General features: G+C 40.5%; 2 protein-coding genes across 3 annotated transcripts in view; one reads left to right on the plus strand and one right to left on the minus strand.

Annotated features, from left to right (window-relative positions):
* The window catches only part of oxct1a (3-oxoacid CoA transferase 1a), a 56,620-nt gene extending 40,444 nt beyond the window's left edge, over window positions 1-16,176 (minus strand). The window contains exons 1-7 of the mRNA XM_054773015.1: window positions 15,787-16,176; window positions 14,938-15,046; window positions 12,154-12,244; window positions 9,636-9,771; window positions 9,041-9,190; window positions 7,660-7,766; window positions 6,757-6,817 (exon numbers count right to left, since the gene is read on the minus strand). Coding sequence (XP_054628990.1) covers window positions 6,757-6,817; window positions 7,660-7,766; window positions 9,041-9,190; window positions 9,636-9,771; window positions 12,154-12,244; window positions 14,938-15,046; window positions 15,787-15,885 — 753 coding nt within the window. The 5' untranslated portion in view covers window positions 15,886-16,176. The remainder of the gene's footprint in view (window positions 1-6,756; window positions 6,818-7,659; window positions 7,767-9,040; window positions 9,191-9,635; window positions 9,772-12,153; window positions 12,245-14,937; window positions 15,047-15,786) is intronic.
* Window positions 16,177-17,358: 1,182 nt separating this feature from the next.
* On the plus strand, window positions 17,359-20,281 carry rimoc1 (rab7a interacting mon1-ccz1 complex subunit 1). Of its 2 annotated transcripts, none has more exons than XM_054772066.1 (6): window positions 17,359-17,487; window positions 17,986-18,095; window positions 18,182-18,328; window positions 18,544-18,675; window positions 19,122-19,236; window positions 19,323-20,281. In XM_054772066.1, the coding sequence occupies exons 1-6, from the start codon at window positions 17,394-17,396 to the stop codon at window positions 19,556-19,558; spliced, it is 834 nt and encodes a 277-aa protein (XP_054628041.1). In that variant the 5' UTR covers window positions 17,359-17,393; the 3' UTR covers window positions 19,559-20,281. The 2 variants fall into 2 exon arrangements, with proteins under 2 accessions (XP_054628041.1, XP_054628042.1); XM_054772067.1 differs by having other exon boundaries at window positions 18,550-18,675.
* The last annotated feature ends 23 nt before the right edge of the window (window positions 20,282-20,304 follow it).

Raw genomic sequence — 20,304 nt, forward strand, 5'->3', positions numbered from 1 at the left:
TGTTTATCGTGGTTAATAGGTTCCAGACCGGGCCGCGGGAAATGAATTTCCATGACGTAGGATCAAATGTTAATGGAATATTTTCATAGTTAGAGCATAGAAAAGCTGTTTATGACTTTCTAAATATTCATATATATTTTACCATTACTAGAGCCCTGTAGACATAAACTAACATCCCTATAGTCACCTTCACACTCCAATTCTTCTTTTACACATATTGCTACTGCGCAGGCTACAGATCACTGCAGGGAAATGAGACTAGTTAGTCTCCAGTTGATTTATTCTAAAGTTAAAAGGGTTTCAATTGGAGTGGGGAAGAATAAGAAGCCAAAATCTTACCACTTCCACACAGAGTAGAATGATCACTTCTTTTCACTCCATCATGTCAGACATGCCATGGCTGACTGCATGCATTGTGACGGTCATGTGATGTGATGTCAAGTCTCAGCAATGTTTTGTGTCATTACTGACGCCTAGTGGCCAGAATACAACATATCACTTGTATCTATCTCTTTAACAATAATTGATTAATTTTTGAAAAACTGCAACAGAGAGAGGGAGCGATATTCAAACAGAAATGTAGTTCGAGACGACTGTACATACCCAAACTCACCAGAAGGTGATCCGACTTTTACAACAAAGTATCAGAACTTTTCCTGGAGAAGGAAAGGGCTGCATGTACTTCACATACAGATAAAAGGTAAGAACACTAAAAAATTTCTGAAACATTTCTTTAACCAAAATGAATTATTCTCTTTTTTTGGTTATCCTCTTAATTATCAACCTGTATTACCATTAAAAAAACTCCAGTCGGTCAGTGCCTCACCAGCGATGAACCTCACCGCACATCACTGACAGATAAAAGAGCAACGGGGGGAACCCACCCTGCTTTGATCTGTTCTCTGGTTGTCCTGCGTCTTACCAAGCACCAGGGCCTTTCAGTGTACCTGTGATAAGAAATAACTGGACCAGCTGGATACCATGGAGCATTCAACAATTGAATGGCAGCCCTTGGTTGCCAGGCAACCACAAAAATAGCTGTTTGTGATCTGTCAGTTTTCAAAGTGCTTTGTTTTATTTTGTGTTGTCTTTTTCTTTCCATCATTGAAAATGGTCATGGATTATAATAATTAACGAACGGTCTCATCAGTAAAGTGGCTTTGGACATTAAAGGGACTATGCAACTGAGTCAAGATGACTGCCGTTCATGTTCATGTACTATACATGTCCATAGTACGTGAACACACACAAGCTGTTACTGTTTCAAGACCCGGAAGACTTGCTGTGATAAATGGAACCAAGAATTCTGCTGTCACCAAAAAAATCCTGAAGGAGAATGTGTTGGTGACCTCAAGCTAAAACCAACTTGGGTTCTGCAGCAGGACAATGATCCAAAACACACCAGCAAGTCCACTTCTGAATGGCTGAAGACTTTGGAGTGGCCTAGTCAAAGTCCTGACCTGAATCCTATTGAGATGCTGTGGTATGACCTTAAAAAGGCGCTACATGCTGGAAAACCCTCCAATGTGGCTGAATTACAACAATTCTGCAAAGATGAGTGGGCCAAAATTCCTCCACAGCGCTGTAAGAGACTCATTGCAAGTTATCGCAAAACGCTTGATTGCAGTTGTTGCTGCTAAGGGTGTCCCAACCAGTTTTAGGTTTAGGGGGCAATCACTTGCACACAGGGCCATGTAGGTTTGGATTTTTTTTCTCCCTTAATGATAAAAAGTTTCATTTAAAAACTGCATTTCGTGTTTAGTTGCATTGTCATTGACTAATATTTAAATAAGATGATCTGAAACATTTAAATTTGACAAACATGCAAAAAAAAAAAAAAGAAATGTGGGTGCCTGTTATTTAAGTGGGGTGTTGCTTACATGCTCGTAGAAGGAAGAGGGTGAGATATTTGAAAACGCCCCCTCGTCCCTTTAAAGAAATGTCTTTCGACTAGTTCAATAGTTTGAATTATGACGGTTAAAATGAATAATGTGACTAATTTCTAATGAATGCAGCTTTTAAAAGAACTTGAATCTAGCACATACATGATTTGGGTCATCTGTGCATGACATGCATACTGAATGAGGGCAGAAAACAGAAGCTAAACAAGCAAAACACCTGCTGTTGGTTTCTTTTGCAGCTTCAACTAGCACGCCATGCCTCTGGTGTCAATATTGTCAGCCAATTTAAAGCTGGGCATGCACTGAATGCTAAAGATACATTTATTTTCAGCCAGACGGTAATTGCCTCACTATCTGACAGGTGCTTCTTAATGGGTATGCATTACGCTCCCTAATCGCTTTATTGTCACAGATTAGCTAGTCGGACACAGATAATGTTCATGTCTTCAAATAAAAAGGAACTATCTGAAACTGGTGAGAACGCTCACTGAATGACGGGGGATTAGACATCGAGACTGGGGATGTATGGTACTCATCCTAAATGTCACCAATACCTTTAGATTGTGGAGGACAAACACTATTGATGTGTTTTAACAGTGCTGTCATGAACATGCAGAGTAGTGATAGGTATTTGGCTAAAGTTTGTTGATTGAATCGCTCTCTGAATGTTGTGATCTCATGTTTGCATGCCTATTAAGCACAAAGAGGAGGGGGAGTTGCATGTCGTTGCATGACAACGGAGGTCTGCATGGATGTAGCTTAACTTCCCATAACCGGCGTCATGTTGTTGTTCTTTAAGAGAGCAAGCTAGAAAGCTAAGGCTCTATTAAATTCTTCCCGGCACCAAACTGGTAGCGACACTTATTTATTTCAGTTGGTTAGGTTTCATAATGAATTGCAAATTACTTTGCATTGTCTCTACTGTATGTTTTGTTGCATTGTTGTTTGAGGACAAAATGGAATTAAAACTACCATAATTGCTCCAATTATCATCTCTATTCACAGTCACCTATAGCCGTCGAGTGAGTGGTCTGTGAGCGCAGGGTCCAGAAACATCGCATTGACAGTTGTGGTTGCAGGGTAGACGACCTCCTGACGTAGTTTTTAATTAACTCCACAAAATGGCAAAAGCTGCATTTGAAGTATCATGAATGGTCAGCATCCAGCAGCTTTATCCGCCTGTGCTTGCGCTTCAAAATGTTGGTTGTGCTACTCAGTTGTTGGTGTGAAAGTCATGCATGTTACACTTGCTGTACTGTTGTTTACAATGAACTCATCTCATCAACGGTGTTAATGCTGGCTGAGCAGTTTTCACCTTACTAGTGTTGGGGATCGTTTACATACTGTTAGGCCACAGCCACAGTGTGGGAATATCTCGGTTTTAAACTGAATGAACACAGTGACCGCATGAACACAGATGACCGACACGGACTGTTTTCTCGACTGGGGAAAAAAAAAAAAAAACGTCAACGCTTACTGAGGCGTTGGGTCGGCAAATATAAACAAATGGCCGCGGCGCTCCGTCGCAGAAGTGGATGCGAGCGTCTTTGTCACATACACAAGAATGGAGAGGCGACAGTGCGCAGGGATACGGCGGGAGACAAAACGCCGATCAATTTGTGAGGTCAGATTTTTTTTGAGTAGCCATTTTTTGATGGAACTCTATTAAACCTTTGAACGCATATTGTTTTGAGAAGTAAAACTCTTTACTTAAATGTCCCAGCAACTAAGCGGAACTGCGTTCCTCGTCGCGGAACTGTGTTCCTCGTCACGCAAATCCGTCCAGAACTGGACTCGCGGGACCAATTGGGGGGGGGAAGTCACTGTTGATGTAGTACACTGCTGGTGGGGGTTTCATACAACTTCATGTCAAAAAATCCAAACTATCCCTTTAATGCCACGTCATCCTTGCTATTTAGACAACAAACACCCCGGCTATACTTTGTATTTACAGTATTACATTACATTACAGAGTATTTACGGTATATACTACAGTTTTGCTGGTATGTAGCTTAGGAGGTTAGCAATTGGAAGGTATTGCATATAAATTATCCACTAATTATTTCTCCTTACTGGAATAAGCCCAGGAATGAAACTGTAATGAATGTCACTGCTAACACATCTGGATCTTGTTCTATTACTAACTGAACAAAGATGTGGTGGCTGTCGCACACAGCTGAAGCACACATTTGTTGCGTTCATCACTGTTGTCCGACCTTGTTATGTCCAGGATGGCAGGTGCAGCCTGCTTGTGGGATTTAAATCTCGCCCACAACATGTCACATCATTCTCCTCTGCGCTCCCTCTGGTCTGATTGATTTAAGTGATGGCTTATCAGCAGTAAATATGCTCAGGCACCATTTCCAAGCGTCACACTTTTTAACCCTGCTAAACTCATCATCTCCACTCCCTAATGCTTTAAGCTGACGATGGGTCAAAGCAGTCGATTCAATATTAAAAAGCTGGCCGACTTAGAGGAGCATTGTCATTCATGTCACTACCGTTGCCTTCACAACTTTCTGCAGGCATTAACACATTTCCCTGGCGCCATCGCTGATGTTGCCGCAACTCCTCTCATTATCACTGTAGCAGAACACTGGTGCCGTTTCTTTTTGGCAACTGGAGCCCTGACTTTCCAAGTATCGCTCATTCTCATCACGGTCATTTCAAATTAATTAGCACCTATGTTAATTACTACTACAGCTACGGAATGACAAAACATTTTTATCGACCGGTACCTCTTTTCTCGACAGTTATAATCGGCGTCAATGGAAGAGAGAGCAATCCCCAATGAGCAATGATGGAAATGGTTTTGTATCATTTAAAAGAGCCGTTGATCTATTTTCAGTTGTGATTTAGGTTTTCTTCAGAAGAGACTCCAAAGGGTGCCTATATGGGAGGTGTGAAGCTGAGACCGCACATACAGCACACACAAAAATAGAGGATGGCTTTCACATTTCTTCACTGTCAAATGCCAGATAAGTGGATAACCAGACGGGGAGATTGAAACAAGATATGACACAGAGCTGAGCGACCTGACACCGCAAGTGAGCCGAGACGGCAGGTCAATCCAGATATTAAAACGTCCAATATCTGAGCATTACAACATGACTCTTGGACTTGGAGACAGTAAAGAAAGAAAGGAGGCTTCTACCCGTGTAGGTGGTTACATGTGATTTTTTTTGCTGGATGGGCCGATGCTTTATTTGGTGTTTGACGTCTGCAAGGGATTTTTCCTCTTTGCCCATGAAAACCGACTCTACACTGTTGTTGATATGGACAAAAATATAATACTAAGGGGTGTGAAGGTACTCCATAATTCCGGTTTGGTATGTATAAACAAAGCGTTGCTCACAAACGAGCACATGAACATGCATAACAGACTCAAAAATACAAAAGCAAGCAGAGAGCGCAGACCTCTACCAAGCGCCATAGTTCACCCCATATTGCGATTTATAACATAAATATTAGTCTTACATTTATTTTATCCATATATTTAAATTTCTAATTTTAAACATTAGCATGATAACACCTAGCATGATGGTGCTAAGTCTTTTTATAAGTGTCTCCCTATCAAAATTGCTAAAAATTATACTATGCTAATGTTGACATGTTGATAATATGATAATGTTAGCATGCTAGCAATGCTAATGTTAGCATGCTAAAACCTAACATGATAATGCTAAGTGTTTATATATGTGTCTACCCATGAAAATAGGTAAAAAATGCTAGTATGCTAATGTTAGCATGCTAGCAATGTTAACATGCTAACACCTAACACAGCATGATGCGCAATGTACCGGGAAGACTAAATGTCACTAATGACTTTGGAACAGTCTGAATCGTTTGAGAAATGCGGAAGTAGCTAGAACTCTTTAGATCAAAAGGCATTTTGCGTTCCGAAAGAAAAAATTGGGGAATTTTTGTAGAGTATAAATATAGGTGTCCTGAACGTTTGATGTTGGAATGGCTTGAATCGGTAGAAAAATGTGGCAGAAGTAGAAGGTAATAATAATTAGTTGAAGGGAAAAGGGTGAATTTTGGGAAAATTTTGAATTTTGGATCACCCCCAAAAATTTAATCAGTTCATTCATATCCCATTTCGGACAATTCCTGAAAATTTTCATCCAAATCCTTTCAGTTTTTTTGTTATTTTGAACACAGACAGACAGACAGACAAATGCCGGCAAAAACACAACCTCCGCGCTGCACTTTGCTCTGCGCTTGGCCAGAGTCCGTAAAGTTGCAAAAACTCGTACAAAAGTTGCAAAAACTTATGCAACTCTGTTATAAAAACAGCACATTTTAGTTCTGTGGCGCAGCGTTTGTCACATAGGAGGGAGAGTGTGAGTGCACCATAAATTTGGATTATGGGTAGCATGATCAATTGATAGCTACATTTTCAGATATTTTAATGGAATGTTCTGAGTTCCTGTTTCCAGGGTGTTGTATTGAGTAAAATCATTCTGCTCAGAGGGGAAAAAAAAGGTTTCGGTGGATGTACATGTGTGCCTTAGCTGAGGTCATCTTATTCTTTAAATAAAAAACAAGCTAAGACTGAATGAACAGTGCCTCTGCTGATTGTAGCCAAGTAGTACACTCCTTTGTGCATCAACTGCTTCGAGACGCGATTCATGGACAATAGGCCACATTTGTAACAATTATTCCACCCCTCCCGAGTGTATACACTGCATACAAAAATTATGTAGTAATAGTTATGGGATCTATTATGAATTGATTTGCCAGAAGGGGCTTCTCTATCACTCTAGAAATATTTACGTTGCACAAAAACGTCACTTGTCTCGTTCACGCTTTGACTTTAATGTGGCATATGAAAAGACAACAAACAGCCTACCTCAACTATGGTGGTTTTGGCTGCCTTGCACATGGGCTGGTTGAAATTTCTGGCTGTTTTCCTACAAGATGACAACAAATAAAAAGCAAACAAATATGAAGTAGAGATAATTTTCAGCCAAATAGATGCATTTAACACATATCACTGCTCGACATTGCACTCTTGCGGTTAAAGGTGGTACTACAGCTACTCGCAACATTACTGTTTGGAGTCATTTGCAATCAGATGGACTAGCATGACCTCACTGAGACTGTACGAAGCAATCAACTTGTGTGGCTGTACAGGTTAAGGCCTAATTGCTAATTCTCCAACGTCTGAAGCTCTCTGCAATTTCATTAAAAGACTATTGTTTAATTGAAAGTCTACGTCATCTCCAACCTTATTTTTGCGGCCCTAACTGGTTCAGCATGTCAACTTTGATTAAAGATCACAGTTACTGCAGGCCTAAATTGAACTGATTCAATTCAGCTGCAGAGACTGCTCTGGTCAAAGTCTAAAGAAATCCAGTTTGCAAAGACATAAGAAATAAATAAATAAATAAGAGCACTCAGAACACAGACCGAAAAGAAAATCAATAAGTAAATGGCTCCTAGGATCTTACAAGGTAAAATGAGGTAAATTTCCATCCAGATTCTGTACTATTATTTTTTGCTAGCTGTAATCCTCCTTGGAAGAGGTAATAAAAGCATGTGTTCTGGCCACACGCCACATGTAGTGTGTGCTCAGTGTTGCCCAAACACAACCGAGGCATAAGCGTCATTCATACTAAGATGCTCCGAGGGAAAGATTTGCTGGCTCTTGACAGGATAAATAGTGGCGCTACCGTTGCTGATGTTGTTCAACTCCGCTGTAATTCTGTGGATGTCAAACAAGCGCACATATAATTCTGTGTCAGTCAGTTACCTGAAAATGACGTTCCCAGCTCTGTCAGCTTTCCATGCCTTGATCAGAGCAAAGTCTCCAGTGATGGCCTTCTCCATGATGTAGTGTCTGCCACTGAACTCCTGCACCTGGATGGAAACACAGCAGTTGCGGATGAATAGACTGTATAGACCTGATCAATTTTATCTGGGAATGTTTTTGTGTGCTTAAAACCATTGCAATGACTTGAACCAACACATCCCATCCATCCATCCATCCATCTTCTATGCTGCTTATCCTCACTAGGGTCGTGTGTATGCTGGAACCTATCCCAGCCGACTTCAGGCGAGAGGCGGGGTACACCCTCGACTGGTCGGATTCACACTCACATTCATACCTATGAACAATTTAGAGTCTCCAATTCACCTAACGTGCATGTTTTTGGAATGTGGGAGGAAACACACGCACGCACGAGGAGAACATGCAAACGCCACACAGAGATGCCCAACGAGATTCAAATCCATGTCTTCCCGATCTCCTGACTGTGTGGCCAAGATGCTAACCACTAGGCCACCGTGCGGCCCACCAACACATCCCAAAAAGCTCAGGTTTGAATAATAAAACCAGGTATACGTAACCCTTAAACAAATGTTGTTACCCTTTTTACAAAGTGGTCCCTCTAATAAAAGTAACAGCCTTTTTATTAAAATTGGGGGTTTTTTTATATTATGCCCTTTTTGGCATAAGAATACCAAATTTTTCCCAGCCTTCCAAAAATTAGGCGCAAACTGAGAAGACATTATTACATTACATTAACAATTACTTTAGAGTTACATAAAATTATTACATCCTTTACTAGGTCGATAATTGGTAACAAGTTTACACACTTCAATCAAGAAACACACAGATTTTACCCGTAGGTCCCAAAAGGTTCCTTCTCATAAAACTGTAATAAAAATGTAACTTATGAATATTGTTTTTGGCCGCACGGTGGCCAAGTGGTTTGCATGTTGGCCACACATTCAGAAGATCTGGAAGATCTTGGTTTGAATCTCCATTGGGCATGGAATCTCTGTGTGGAGTTTGCCTGTTCTCCCCGTGCATGCGTGGGTTTTCTCCGGGTACTCCGGTTTCCTCCCACATTCCAAAAACATTCATGTTAGGTTAATTTGGCGACTGTAAATTGTATGAATGTGAGTGTGAATGTTTGTTTTTCTTTATGTGCCCTGCAATTGGCTGGCGACCAGTCCAGGGTGTACCCCGCCTCTCGCCCAAAGTCAGCTGGGATAGGCTCCAGCATACCTGCGGCCCTAGTGAGGATAAGCGGCATAGAAAAAAGATGGATGGAATATTGCTTTTCAACAACTTCTGACTAAGCAAACACCCAATCGTAGCCTAACAAAGTCTATTTTGCCAATTTTACCTCTCGTTTTTCACTGGCAATGGCGATGCTGCCATCCTTGTTGTACTTGATAGGAGAGCCTCCCTGCTGGATCAGCGTGCCATAGCCGGTAGCGGTGAAAAAGGCGGGAATCCCTGCACCCCCAGCTCGGATTCGCTCTGCTAGGGTGCCCTGTGTGTAAAGTGTGGCACATTAAAAATGAAACAGGAAAAGGTGAGACTTAGCTCACATTACAATATCTCGCAAATGTGATAACAGTACACACCTCACATTTCAACAACTATATTAAATCTAAAAGGGGCAATGCTTAAGATATATCCAAATTACTATACAATAGAAAATACATTTGGATTTAGTCAGTGTGTACAGCTTGTGTAGAGTAGTGTTGGGCATCAATGTATAATCACATCAGTGCCCCCATCTCCAAGTCGCGGGCCGCAAAATGTGACTTGGCGGGCCACGAGTTTGAGACCACTGCTGTAAACCGATTACTCCAATTTTAATTTCTGTAGTATTGTCTCTTTGGAAAGGATAATATGACCAACTGGTGCTGTGTTATCTTGGGTGTATCATTTAATCAAGTGGCATGATGCAACTAGTGTTCAAAAGTACCTACCTGTGGAGTCAGTTCCACCTCCAACTCTCCAGATAGATACTGTCGCTCAAACTCTGCATTTTCCCCGACGTAGGACGAGATCATTCTCTTGATCTGCTTGGTCTGAAGGAGCAGGCCCAGGCCAAAGTTATCCACTCTGATGAAAGAAAAAGAACATATTTAACTTTCAGAACGGTTATAAATCATGTCCATAAACAAATGAAGTCCTTTATAAAGTAAAATATAGTGCAACCCCGGTTTGTGCATTTTTTGTTTTGTCAAAAAAGTATGAAACATTTTGTCTCAGTTTGAGTACAATATGGCATACATCTCGTCGTCCATGTCCCCCAGCTCTGTAACCCGTCTAGGACGTCATCAGCTATAGTTCTTTGCTAACTAACACAGTTACACCACAGGTCTCTACTTTTTTTTTTTTTTTTTTACTGTTCACAGCTGCAAAATAACTCACCATGGAGCCAAAGAAAGTTGAAAGTGCCAGCACTTTGATAAAGAAGGTGAGAAACACTACTGAATTCAAGAAATAACACATAGCAGAATACAAAAGTGGTATGTGGAGCTCTGCTCGTCTGTCACCAGTGGCGGGGCTAAGGGATGGCCAGGGATGGCCGTGGCCACCCCTACAGCTGGGGGACAATTTTGACAAACACGGCTCTGTGGTGCACAACATTAGTTCAGCCTAACCGCCATTTCCGCTTGGACCCATTTCACTGCAGCACACAACTTTTCGTGGTAGAGCAGAAGACAGCTGCCGATTTTGTGGAGGAGCTGTCAATAAAACTGAACTTGCATGAACTGCAAGCGGTAGGTAAGTTTTCCATGATTACTTTGGTCGGTTCCGGTCAAGTTTTCTCACTATGTTGACTTTGACTTAAATTGTGACGCGTGATTCAGCACATAAATCTGTTAACATTGTAAGCTCTCTGTAGCAGCATGAGTGGGCATGTAAACCAAGGAGTCTTGAGTTAAAACAGGAGTGCCGTTAGGCATCCACTTCTGTATTATGCCCTGCACGAGTTTGGCCGCCATGATGGTGGGCAGAATCCAGGAACTATGCATTGAAAATCTGTCCTGGCACACTGCTCAGCTACTAATTCCTTTAATAGACGGTCCAAAAGCAGTGGCAGAGGTACAGAGTTGCCAGTGGTGGCTGTGGCCATTTTGACAAGTCAGGTATCAACTTATTGCCTCCACTGTGAGTAATGGTCTGACCTTGGCCACCCCAATGTCTGTCGCTACTGCCTCATCGCCGTCTTTATCAACAATCAAGTCTTCAATCAAGGCAAAAGTGACGTTAAATGTTGATTTATCCTTTTCATTCATCATTTATATGCATTTCAGATTGTGTTCTGCACGTAAACTATCACTGTAAACCTGTGTAATAGTGTTTTGTGTTAGCATTTTTGGGTGTCTGGAACGGACCAATTGGCAGAGGTTCTGAGAAAGTCAGTGTTTTGCAAGTCTCAAGTCTTTAATTGCATGTCTCGAGTCAAGTCCGAAGTTACAGGCTTGAAATTTATGAGTCCTTACAAGCTATAAGCACTTAACTGTTTTACCAAATAAAATTCCATGACCTCGTAATTTGCAAATGCAAATGAAATTACCCTCAGTAGTATGTTGACACACCCCGGTGTTCATCACTGCCACTCTCCAGAAGTCTGGTGCTCACAGAAATGTAAGCCACACACCCTGGTTGAACGTCAATAGATGCATTCAATGAGGCATATTCTGTGGGAAAATTTGGCGTCTTTATGGAAATGGCATAATAACGATCTTGCTTGTTGAATGCTTTGAATGGGGACATATTTTACTCAACATACTCAATAAAAATCTCAAGTATTTTCAAGTCATCAGACTAAAGTCCGAGTCAGGTCCCGATTCATTGTTGTCAAAGTCCAAGACCAGTTGAAAGTCTTGACAATATCATTCAAATCGAGTCCAAAGTCAGCGAAATTGTGACTCGAGTCTGACTCCAGCCCAGGTCGCATGACTCGAGTCCACACCTCTGTTCATTGGATTTGGAATCATCTGGAATAACACAAAAATAAAATGGTTGCACACCAAGCAAAACCCAAGTCCACAACAGAGGCCTTGCCCTATTTTAGGTATCGTGAAATGAACAACAAATAGCATGATACTTGTTTTGTCTGCATACAGAAGAAAAATGCACAAGTACTACAATGGAATGGATTGCCTCATTCATTTCAATTACATTATCCCAAGCAACACAACAACCATGGATGCATCTTCACCAGTGAGGGGAGTCTCTGTCGCTGGCTTTCTCTTTTTATGACCCTCCTTATCATGCGTCCCAGACAATAATGAGGGCTTTAAATGAAGAAAATATCTTAGTGAAAGCAGCTGACTGGCCACAAAGCACCCGACCTTGTGGAAAGTGCAAACACATTGTGCAGCTGCCAGGACTGACACAATAACACTGCAATTCAAAGTAGAAAAAAAATGCAATATTGCAATATAATGTACATCAGGCATAGGTGCATCAAGGGTCAATATTCCCTACCCAGCATTGTTGCTGACTGCAGTGAGACCCTTCACGCCCGTCTTCAGTAAACTGTTGATGAGATTCTCTGGAATGCCGCATAATCCAAAGCCTGTGTTAAGAGCACAAACAGAAACATTCAGGGTGTACATACCTTTTCCAAGGTCAAATTGAAGCACTTTTACTACCTTACGAAGGATGCAGCTACCAAGAAACACATTGAGATGTTTTCCGGGAGGTCTTTTAATCATTTGGCTTAGTACATGACTTAATATGATGGATTTCTTTCTTGCACAGATATCAAAAGTTTAAGACGAGCTAGGCTGCAATTGCATTGAACGTTTTTGGACACTAGGTGATTTGTATTTGTAACAGACTTTTTTTCGCAGTTGCTCATGGAATCCATAGCTTGTAAGACCTGTCAGTGCTAATGCTAACACAGTTGTGGGTAAAGTACAGCACGCAGGTCACATACGGCTAACACCATATTGACCCGAAAATGTAAAAAGGATGAAAAAAATGGGTTGTCTTATTTTTGGGGCTTTGAGACTTATACATGCAAACCAACAGAAACAGGTGGTGCCAAAACACTTATCCCCAAGTCAGAGCTTTTCTTCCTGTCACTCACATACACACCTGTGACAGAGGTCTTACTAGAATCAAGCAACAGATGGCATCTTAACATCAGCTCTTAGAACGTATCTGCGGCAGACATGTAAAATGACAGCATGGTGGCTTCTGTCGACACACCTCGCAGTGCAACCTCTGACTAAACAGCAATAAACCGGAATTTAACAGCAATAATGCACAATACAACATTAAGCCTCACTAACTAATATAGTATCACCCAAATCACAACACATCCAAGTGTTTACATAAGTGGGGGGGTCTGTGCAGCCAGCGGTAACTTTTACTGGAACAGCACTGGAAAAAGTAAGCAGGGGTGTCCAACCTTCTTCCACCGAGGTCCACATACTGACGAATGAAATGACGCAAGGGCCACTATGATATTTTGTAAACCAACACATGTAGATATCCATCCATGCATGCATTTTCTATGCCGCTTCTCCTTATTAGGGTGACGGGGGTATGCTGGAGCCCATCCCAGCTGACTTCAGGCGACAGGCGGGATACACCCTGGACTGGTAGCCAGCCAATCGCAGGGCACATATAGACAAACAACCATTCACACTCACATTCATACCTATGGACAATTTAGAGTCGCCAATTAACCTAACATGCATGTTTTTGGAAACCGGAGTACCCAGAGAAAACCCACGCACGCGGAGAACATGCAAACTCCACACAGTAATGCGGTCCAGGTCTTCCCGATCTCCTGACTGTGACTGTGTGGCCAACATGCTAACCACTAGACCACCACCGTGCGGCCCCACATGTAGATATGCTATGTTTTATATATTTTTTTTTAAATGCATCTCAAATTTGTGATATAGGTGAAAAAGAAAATTATTAGTATGAACTTTGGTCTTTCTTTGCTCTTTTTTCCCCCATTTGTGCTATTGATTTTTTTTTTCTAAATATTTTGACTTTCTTCTTTAAATAATCTTTGTAAATGTTCTTTTAGTAATATTATACCTTTTACATTTTAACATTTTTTCTTTAATATTTCAACTTTGATACTAAAATGACTTTCATCTTCTTCATATTACAACATTATACTCATTAAATTACAACTCTTTCTCGTTAGACTACAACATTTTTCCCATAATATTTTCATTATATTATTCTTAAATCATTGTGGATTTTTGCTGTTGTTTTTAGGTTTCTTATATTTTTAGAATAAATATAAATAAATAATAAATAAAATAATAAGAATAAATAAAAGATTATCAATCACCACAACATCTATCTTTTCCTAATGGGACTATTTCGCAAGACCTGAGCAGAAGAGAGGCTTGTTTCATGCTGACTTCTCTCTGCATGATCTTCCTTCAACGCAGGACAGGACAATGGAAAATGTTTGTAGTTGTCTCAGCTGACCTGACTATAAATATATGCTGGGGGATTTGTCTAGCGGACACAGTTCATGCTCGCTTTGCAATAAAGAAGTGGTCCAACGAGCCAAGCAAAGTCAAAATACTGGTACCTATGGAGATGTAACATCACCTGAAATAAAGCTAACATATAGATTTTCACCACTGTCAGAGCCAAATGTGACTGTTTATAACAAATAGAGAGAAAACTATTCACTCACTGGGCATAACAGTCACCATGAACTCAGCAAAAAACGGCAGACAGACAGAAAAACTATGCCAAGTGTCAAGGTCAAAGATACTCTGGTGCTCGGAGACGGAGCCATATCTAACAATACATTACAGCAGATGTTTGATAACAATTTTCCATTTCTTTGTCAGAGTGATATAAATTTCTCATACTGCAAAACATGCCACAAAAAATATTGCATGTTATAAAAAGCATTCATTTAATACGACATTTGAAGAACAAACAATTGACGGCGTATGGTGAGTTTTCGAGGCTCACAATGTGATCAGTCAAACGGAAGCTAATGTAGCCAAAATGCTGGACAACACTCACTCGTACAGTATGTGTGTGGCAGAAGTCTAAAGCAAATAACCTGAAAAGTAATTGAATTCATTCAATTCCGACAAGATGAGCAGCCTCTCTCAGCGGTGGAAGACACCGGGTTTCACACACGGATGATCGGAATGTGCAGCATAAAACCCTGATCCGACCATGCCCCATTGCTGTGCATGGTGTGGAAAAAATACTGCTAAATTCTACACTATTCACTTAAACTGGGTTTGTTATTCAAGTGGGATTTACCTCCCACCAATACGGTCGACCCGTCTGGGATGTCTTTGACCGCCTCTGTTGGATCGGAATAGAACTGTGAACTTCTCGGGCCGGAGGTCGAAAAGTAGCAGGTACATGCCTGTGAACAGCAGAACAAGAGGGCAAGTTTTAGAAAAAGAGATGCTGTAAAACTGCATAACAATAGCATGTTTACAAAGTAAATGTGATTACAAAGCTAATATGTTTGCACAGTGTAAAGAGCTGATTTTGTTTACACAATGGAGAAAGAGGTAGATAAAGTGAACAAATCCTGCAACAAACGAGCCTGAACTGCACTCAAACAGCAGGGTGCTTCTATGATTTCGGCTACTTTATTAAGACACATAAGACTGCACCACCTATTCACATTTTGCAACACTGATTGCCGATGTTTTTAAGTCCATATTGTTGATTTCTTCACTCCATTTAAAAAGTTTGCATTAAAAGTCCCCTAAATTGCTTCTATGTATGACATGCCTTAATGTCACTAGTTGATGTAAATAGGATGCAAACGTGGTACAGGCAAACATGACGGAAAACATTATTGGGAGTTAATTTTTTTAAGAGACAGGAGAGGTGAATTATGCAAGAACGTGTGACCTCCAATAGCATAACTTGACTCCCTCAAGCACTACACTATTGTTAATCATCCTAGTCATTACCCAAATGTAACTGTGTGACATTGAATAGTGTGACAAACCCCATGATAAAGTTGGTCAGTATTTACAGAGATAACTTATAATTCAATTGCAAGCAAAATAGTAGTGATTAATAGAAGAATTGTGCAGGAGCTATTCTAACCATATCCTCCATAGCAAATGCATACATGCACATACCGACCTTGCTCAATGGACACTTGTCGAAGTTGAAAGCGGTTCTGCATGGAACGGAGAGGTGTTTTAAAGTGTCCGCTCGACACAAGGCTCTGAAGGCCGTCATGTTTAGAAGCACACACGCCGGACGGTAGGGGACAGGAAAGACGTAAATACAAAAGGCACTCACAGACTTGTGCACTGTGCTGCTAGCATGCGGCTAATGGCTAATGGCTAATAGCTGTAGCTTTAGCTGCTTTCACATTGGCTGGCACATCAATAGGGCTGGGGCTTTGCTGCATTTATGTTATCGTAATGTAGAGGTATCCATTTTTAAACGCTGGGATTCACACATTTGCTGTTTGTAGCTGGTATTACATACATACACTTTCATATGTAATGTTCACTAGTGTTGCTCTGATGTTGCCAGATCATATACACGCATAATCAAACGACGTTGAACTCGATGGCAAAATATTTTCCGATTTTTCTGTCAGGGCCTGAATGCACCCACTCTCATGTCAATACCATTGCACTACATTTGTCACAAAATGTCATTTGTAGTTTGTGGATTTATTTTTTTAGACAACGCACGCACATAAATATATTATATATGTATAGAATTGTGAATGTATAATATATATGCATATACAGTATAATCATACATTCATGATTTATTTTAATTGAATAAATTTAACATTTATTCAGAAATTCCACATAAATGCTTATATAGGCAGCAGTTCAGCCAAAGTGCAGGACAAAAATAACAATTGTGCTCCGGTCATACAGAAATGTAGCATTTTTGCAGTAGGTCCTTACAAACAGCAGAGTAGTGCTCTTTCGTTGTCTAGTGTTTTTGCAGTATGCCAGCAATATCCAAAGTGCGGCTCGTGGTTTGTTTTTTTATTGCCCCGCGGTCCGTTGTAGGAATAAAACAAAAACAAATAATCTGCAAAAATGGGAAAATAGAGGAAAAAGGCACAAAGGAGAAATCGATGAATTGCTGATACTTATGACTATAATAATACCACGAAACGTTGTCTTTAAATGCTGTATATAATAATTTTAAGCCTTTTCACAAAATGTAGCAAACATTTTAGAATCTCAAAGTGGCCTCCCCGCATCCTTTGATTTTTGCAGTAGGTTCTTAAAAACATGTCATATAGTATCGATATGATCTTTGACCAGCATAAACATATCGTGTTTAAATTTATGACTATATTATATCAAATATTATAAGGGTTAACTTTAATTCTAACCTTACACAATTTAAGTGACAGTCCATGTTAAATATGTGAGCAAATGTAGTTTTTAATTGCGACATGTACCAAAGATAGACTCCCCTCTGACAAATACACACCCACACGCACGCTCACGTCCGTGTAAACAAAGAACATACATAGCGTGACGTCACAGGCATGACATAGTCGCGAGCTACATTTCTAGCGGTCGTATTCCGACCTTTACAAATGTTTTTGACAAGGGCTTCATATTCAGGTTCTGTAGTGTTAGGAGATATTATTTAGCCCAGTGTTCAAAATAATTAAAAAATACAAATTAAAAAACAGTGTCGCATTGCCGCATTGGCATTGCTTGGGCACGTGACTCAGCATCACGTGACTACTAGTTTTAGTCATGGCCGACGACTACAGGCGACAAGGCCTTGAGTTGGAGAGACGGATATTCGAGTTAGATGCAAAGTGTTCTGCTCTCAAAGCTGAAAAACAAGGTAACGCCGAACACCTTTCGGAAATAATCCCCCTATTGGTCACCATCGGCGTCGTGCGAGTGCCTGGCAGCCATATTTCGTTTTTAGCTAGCTAGCGTGCTAGCTGTTGTTAGCGTTATCAAGTGCAGCCGTGCAGCCACAACTATTTTCCCATTTAATGTTGTGACATTTAGGAATTCTAACCAACAGACAACGCCGCATTGTATTATAAGGTGGTGTTAGTTGTAAATATAGCAGAAAGCTATGTTAATGTTGACCCCTCGCGATAGTTTGTGAATGTAAACATTCACGGCGTTTTGGCTAGCAACACTCCGGTGACGTTAGCGTAAATGTGACCATTAATGTTTCTGTCAAGTCATTTATGTGCACTCCATCAAAAGTTAGGAATATAATTGACCTCAACGTGTTTGAACTCTTTTTTTAGGACATTGTTTTTTTCACAGCTGTCGGTGACCCACGGTGAAACAATTCAAATTCTAACTTATCCCTTTTCCCTAGATGACGACTATTTACAAAATGCATCTGCGATACTAGATAAGTTGAAAAGCTACTACAGGCAAGGAGGGGAGAGTAGTAGCCTTTCCAAGCTACTGCAGGATTACACACAGGTAATATCTATCGTAAAATTCACATGTGTAGTAGAATAGTAATTAGTAGTGCTGGAAAATAAGTAATAATTGTCTTTGTGTTCTAGGTGATCCTAGATATTACATTTTATGAAGAGAACAAACTGGTGGATCAAGAGTTTCCGGAGGAATGTTCACCGTTTAAAATCCAGCAGCTCCTGCAAGATCTGACCGAGCCGGAAGTGTTGGTGGGGAGACTTGCACCATCTCAAGAGGTGTGGTTCTTGTTTGTTCTAGGTGTAACACGTGGCCTTATCTTTATGCACAGAGTAGCCTCTAAAGAGGTTTGACTCAAAACCAGATGAAAGTGACGTCGTCACTGTGTTCATGAAGCACTAATATGCATGCATAAAATTTTAGAATTAATTCTGTGCATCACCAGCATGCTCTGCTTGTTGATCTCTAACGGTACCGTGCTTTGGTGTATAAGGTGCAGGCTGTGTTGGGCCTGGAGCTGTTAGAATGCCTTTATTGGAGACGTGGCGCACTGCTCTACATGTACTGCCACACCCTTCATCAACGGAAGCAATGGATCAAGAAGAACAAAGAGACATTCCTGAAGGTAACATTTGTGCGTTTAGTGACTAAGTTCCTTAGATAGTATATATAGTGGGGTGTGTATGACCTCGAGACCCTGAATATAAGACCCCCATCTTTTTCAGCTTGTTTTCTAGGAAATAAATACTGTCTTATATTCGAATCGATACATAATAATTTCACCGGACATTGTTTCGGTCAAACTTGCCACAAACTTTCTCACAAATCAATTTATTTCGTCATGTATCAGGTATAAATCAGGTTCCCTAATTATCTTGGGTCCATTTTGAAGTGCTCAGCAGCTTTTGCACATATCAGCACCTTCTGTCTGTGTGTTGCGGTAAAGCTGTCCTCAGCGACACATGGTGAGATCAGTTATAATAGATTAAGTGAGCCGAAACCACTTTGAAGGAATATGGTACTTGGCATGCTTGTCTGTATGCATCATGTGACTCTGAGGTGTTCATTCAGTGTATTCAGGAAGGCGTGCGCTACCTAATGCGGATGCTGCAGGTGAGGAACTCTGTGAAGCTTAATGACGGGGTGGTGCTCCATGACACTGCTACGGCAGGCTTCCTCGCTGAAGGTATGTTGTTTTTGTAATGAAAATATTTTCACATGTTTGTATTTGTATTGATTTGATAGTAATATATCCCTTAACTTGTTTCCAAGGCATTTTCTCAGACACGCACCTGTTGACAATGATGTACATCGGGGAAATGTGCTTTTGGGCTGTCAAGTACGAAGACTACAGCAGCGACATGGTGGATTGTAAAGAAGATCGCCTCCAGTTTAGGGACATTGGCACACAGATACTCAACAAGTACGTGCTTGCCTGTGAGGGCCCTCTGCAGGGACAAGGCTGGAACACAGAGAATGCCAAGGAAATCCTCAGTGTTTTACAGTGAAGCCCACTGCGCTCGTGTCTGGGTCTTCCTCAGACACACATCTAAGATCAGTATTGAGTGTTTTTCCAATCCCCCCCAAATTAAAAAAAAAAAAGGTGCGGTACGATGTAATGAAAGGCTAATAAGAGGAAGCGAGGGGAGAAAAGGTATTTCAGCAAGGGTGTCAAAGCCACCTCACTCTGCGCAATGGGGAAGAAAGGCTGGCAAGTGATGTAAAACTGACAGTGAAGTTTTTTTTTGTTTTACCCATTCTGCTGAAAAAGCAGTTCTCACGATTCCAGACTGTTGACTAGGGCACTTGTTTTGCTCTAAGAATGTGTTATAATAATAACATTAATATAAAAGAAAAAAAGATTCTTAATAAAATACACTTTTTTTACATTTATCAATAACAGCCTAAAATAAAACATTGCACAGTAACATTTTTATTTATTAAGTTGCCATTTTGGTATGCTTTTATTGTTTGACATCTGTTCATACAATATATATATATACACACGTTTTAAATGTGTATAAAATACACACAAGGCAAAGGAAAGTTTTTCAGAAAGTTTGAAGCGTTTGTGCAGTTATTCATGATCCACCACTGTTATTCCCATCATTTATTGCAATTTCCCAAAATGTAATTAACTTTTATTTGTTTAGCTTTTAATAGAGAAAGTGTTTGGATGGAATTTTCTGTTTTTTATGTCCTTGGTGACAATAAAGCCCGTGTTTTAACGAGTTCTGTTTTGAATACCGATCTC

Source organism: Dunckerocampus dactyliophorus, chromosome 4, assembly GCF_027744805.1.
Source record: "Dunckerocampus dactyliophorus isolate RoL2022-P2 chromosome 4, RoL_Ddac_1.1, whole genome shotgun sequence".
In the NCBI taxonomy this organism is placed as follows: domain Eukaryota; kingdom Metazoa; phylum Chordata; class Actinopteri; order Syngnathiformes; family Syngnathidae; genus Dunckerocampus; species Dunckerocampus dactyliophorus.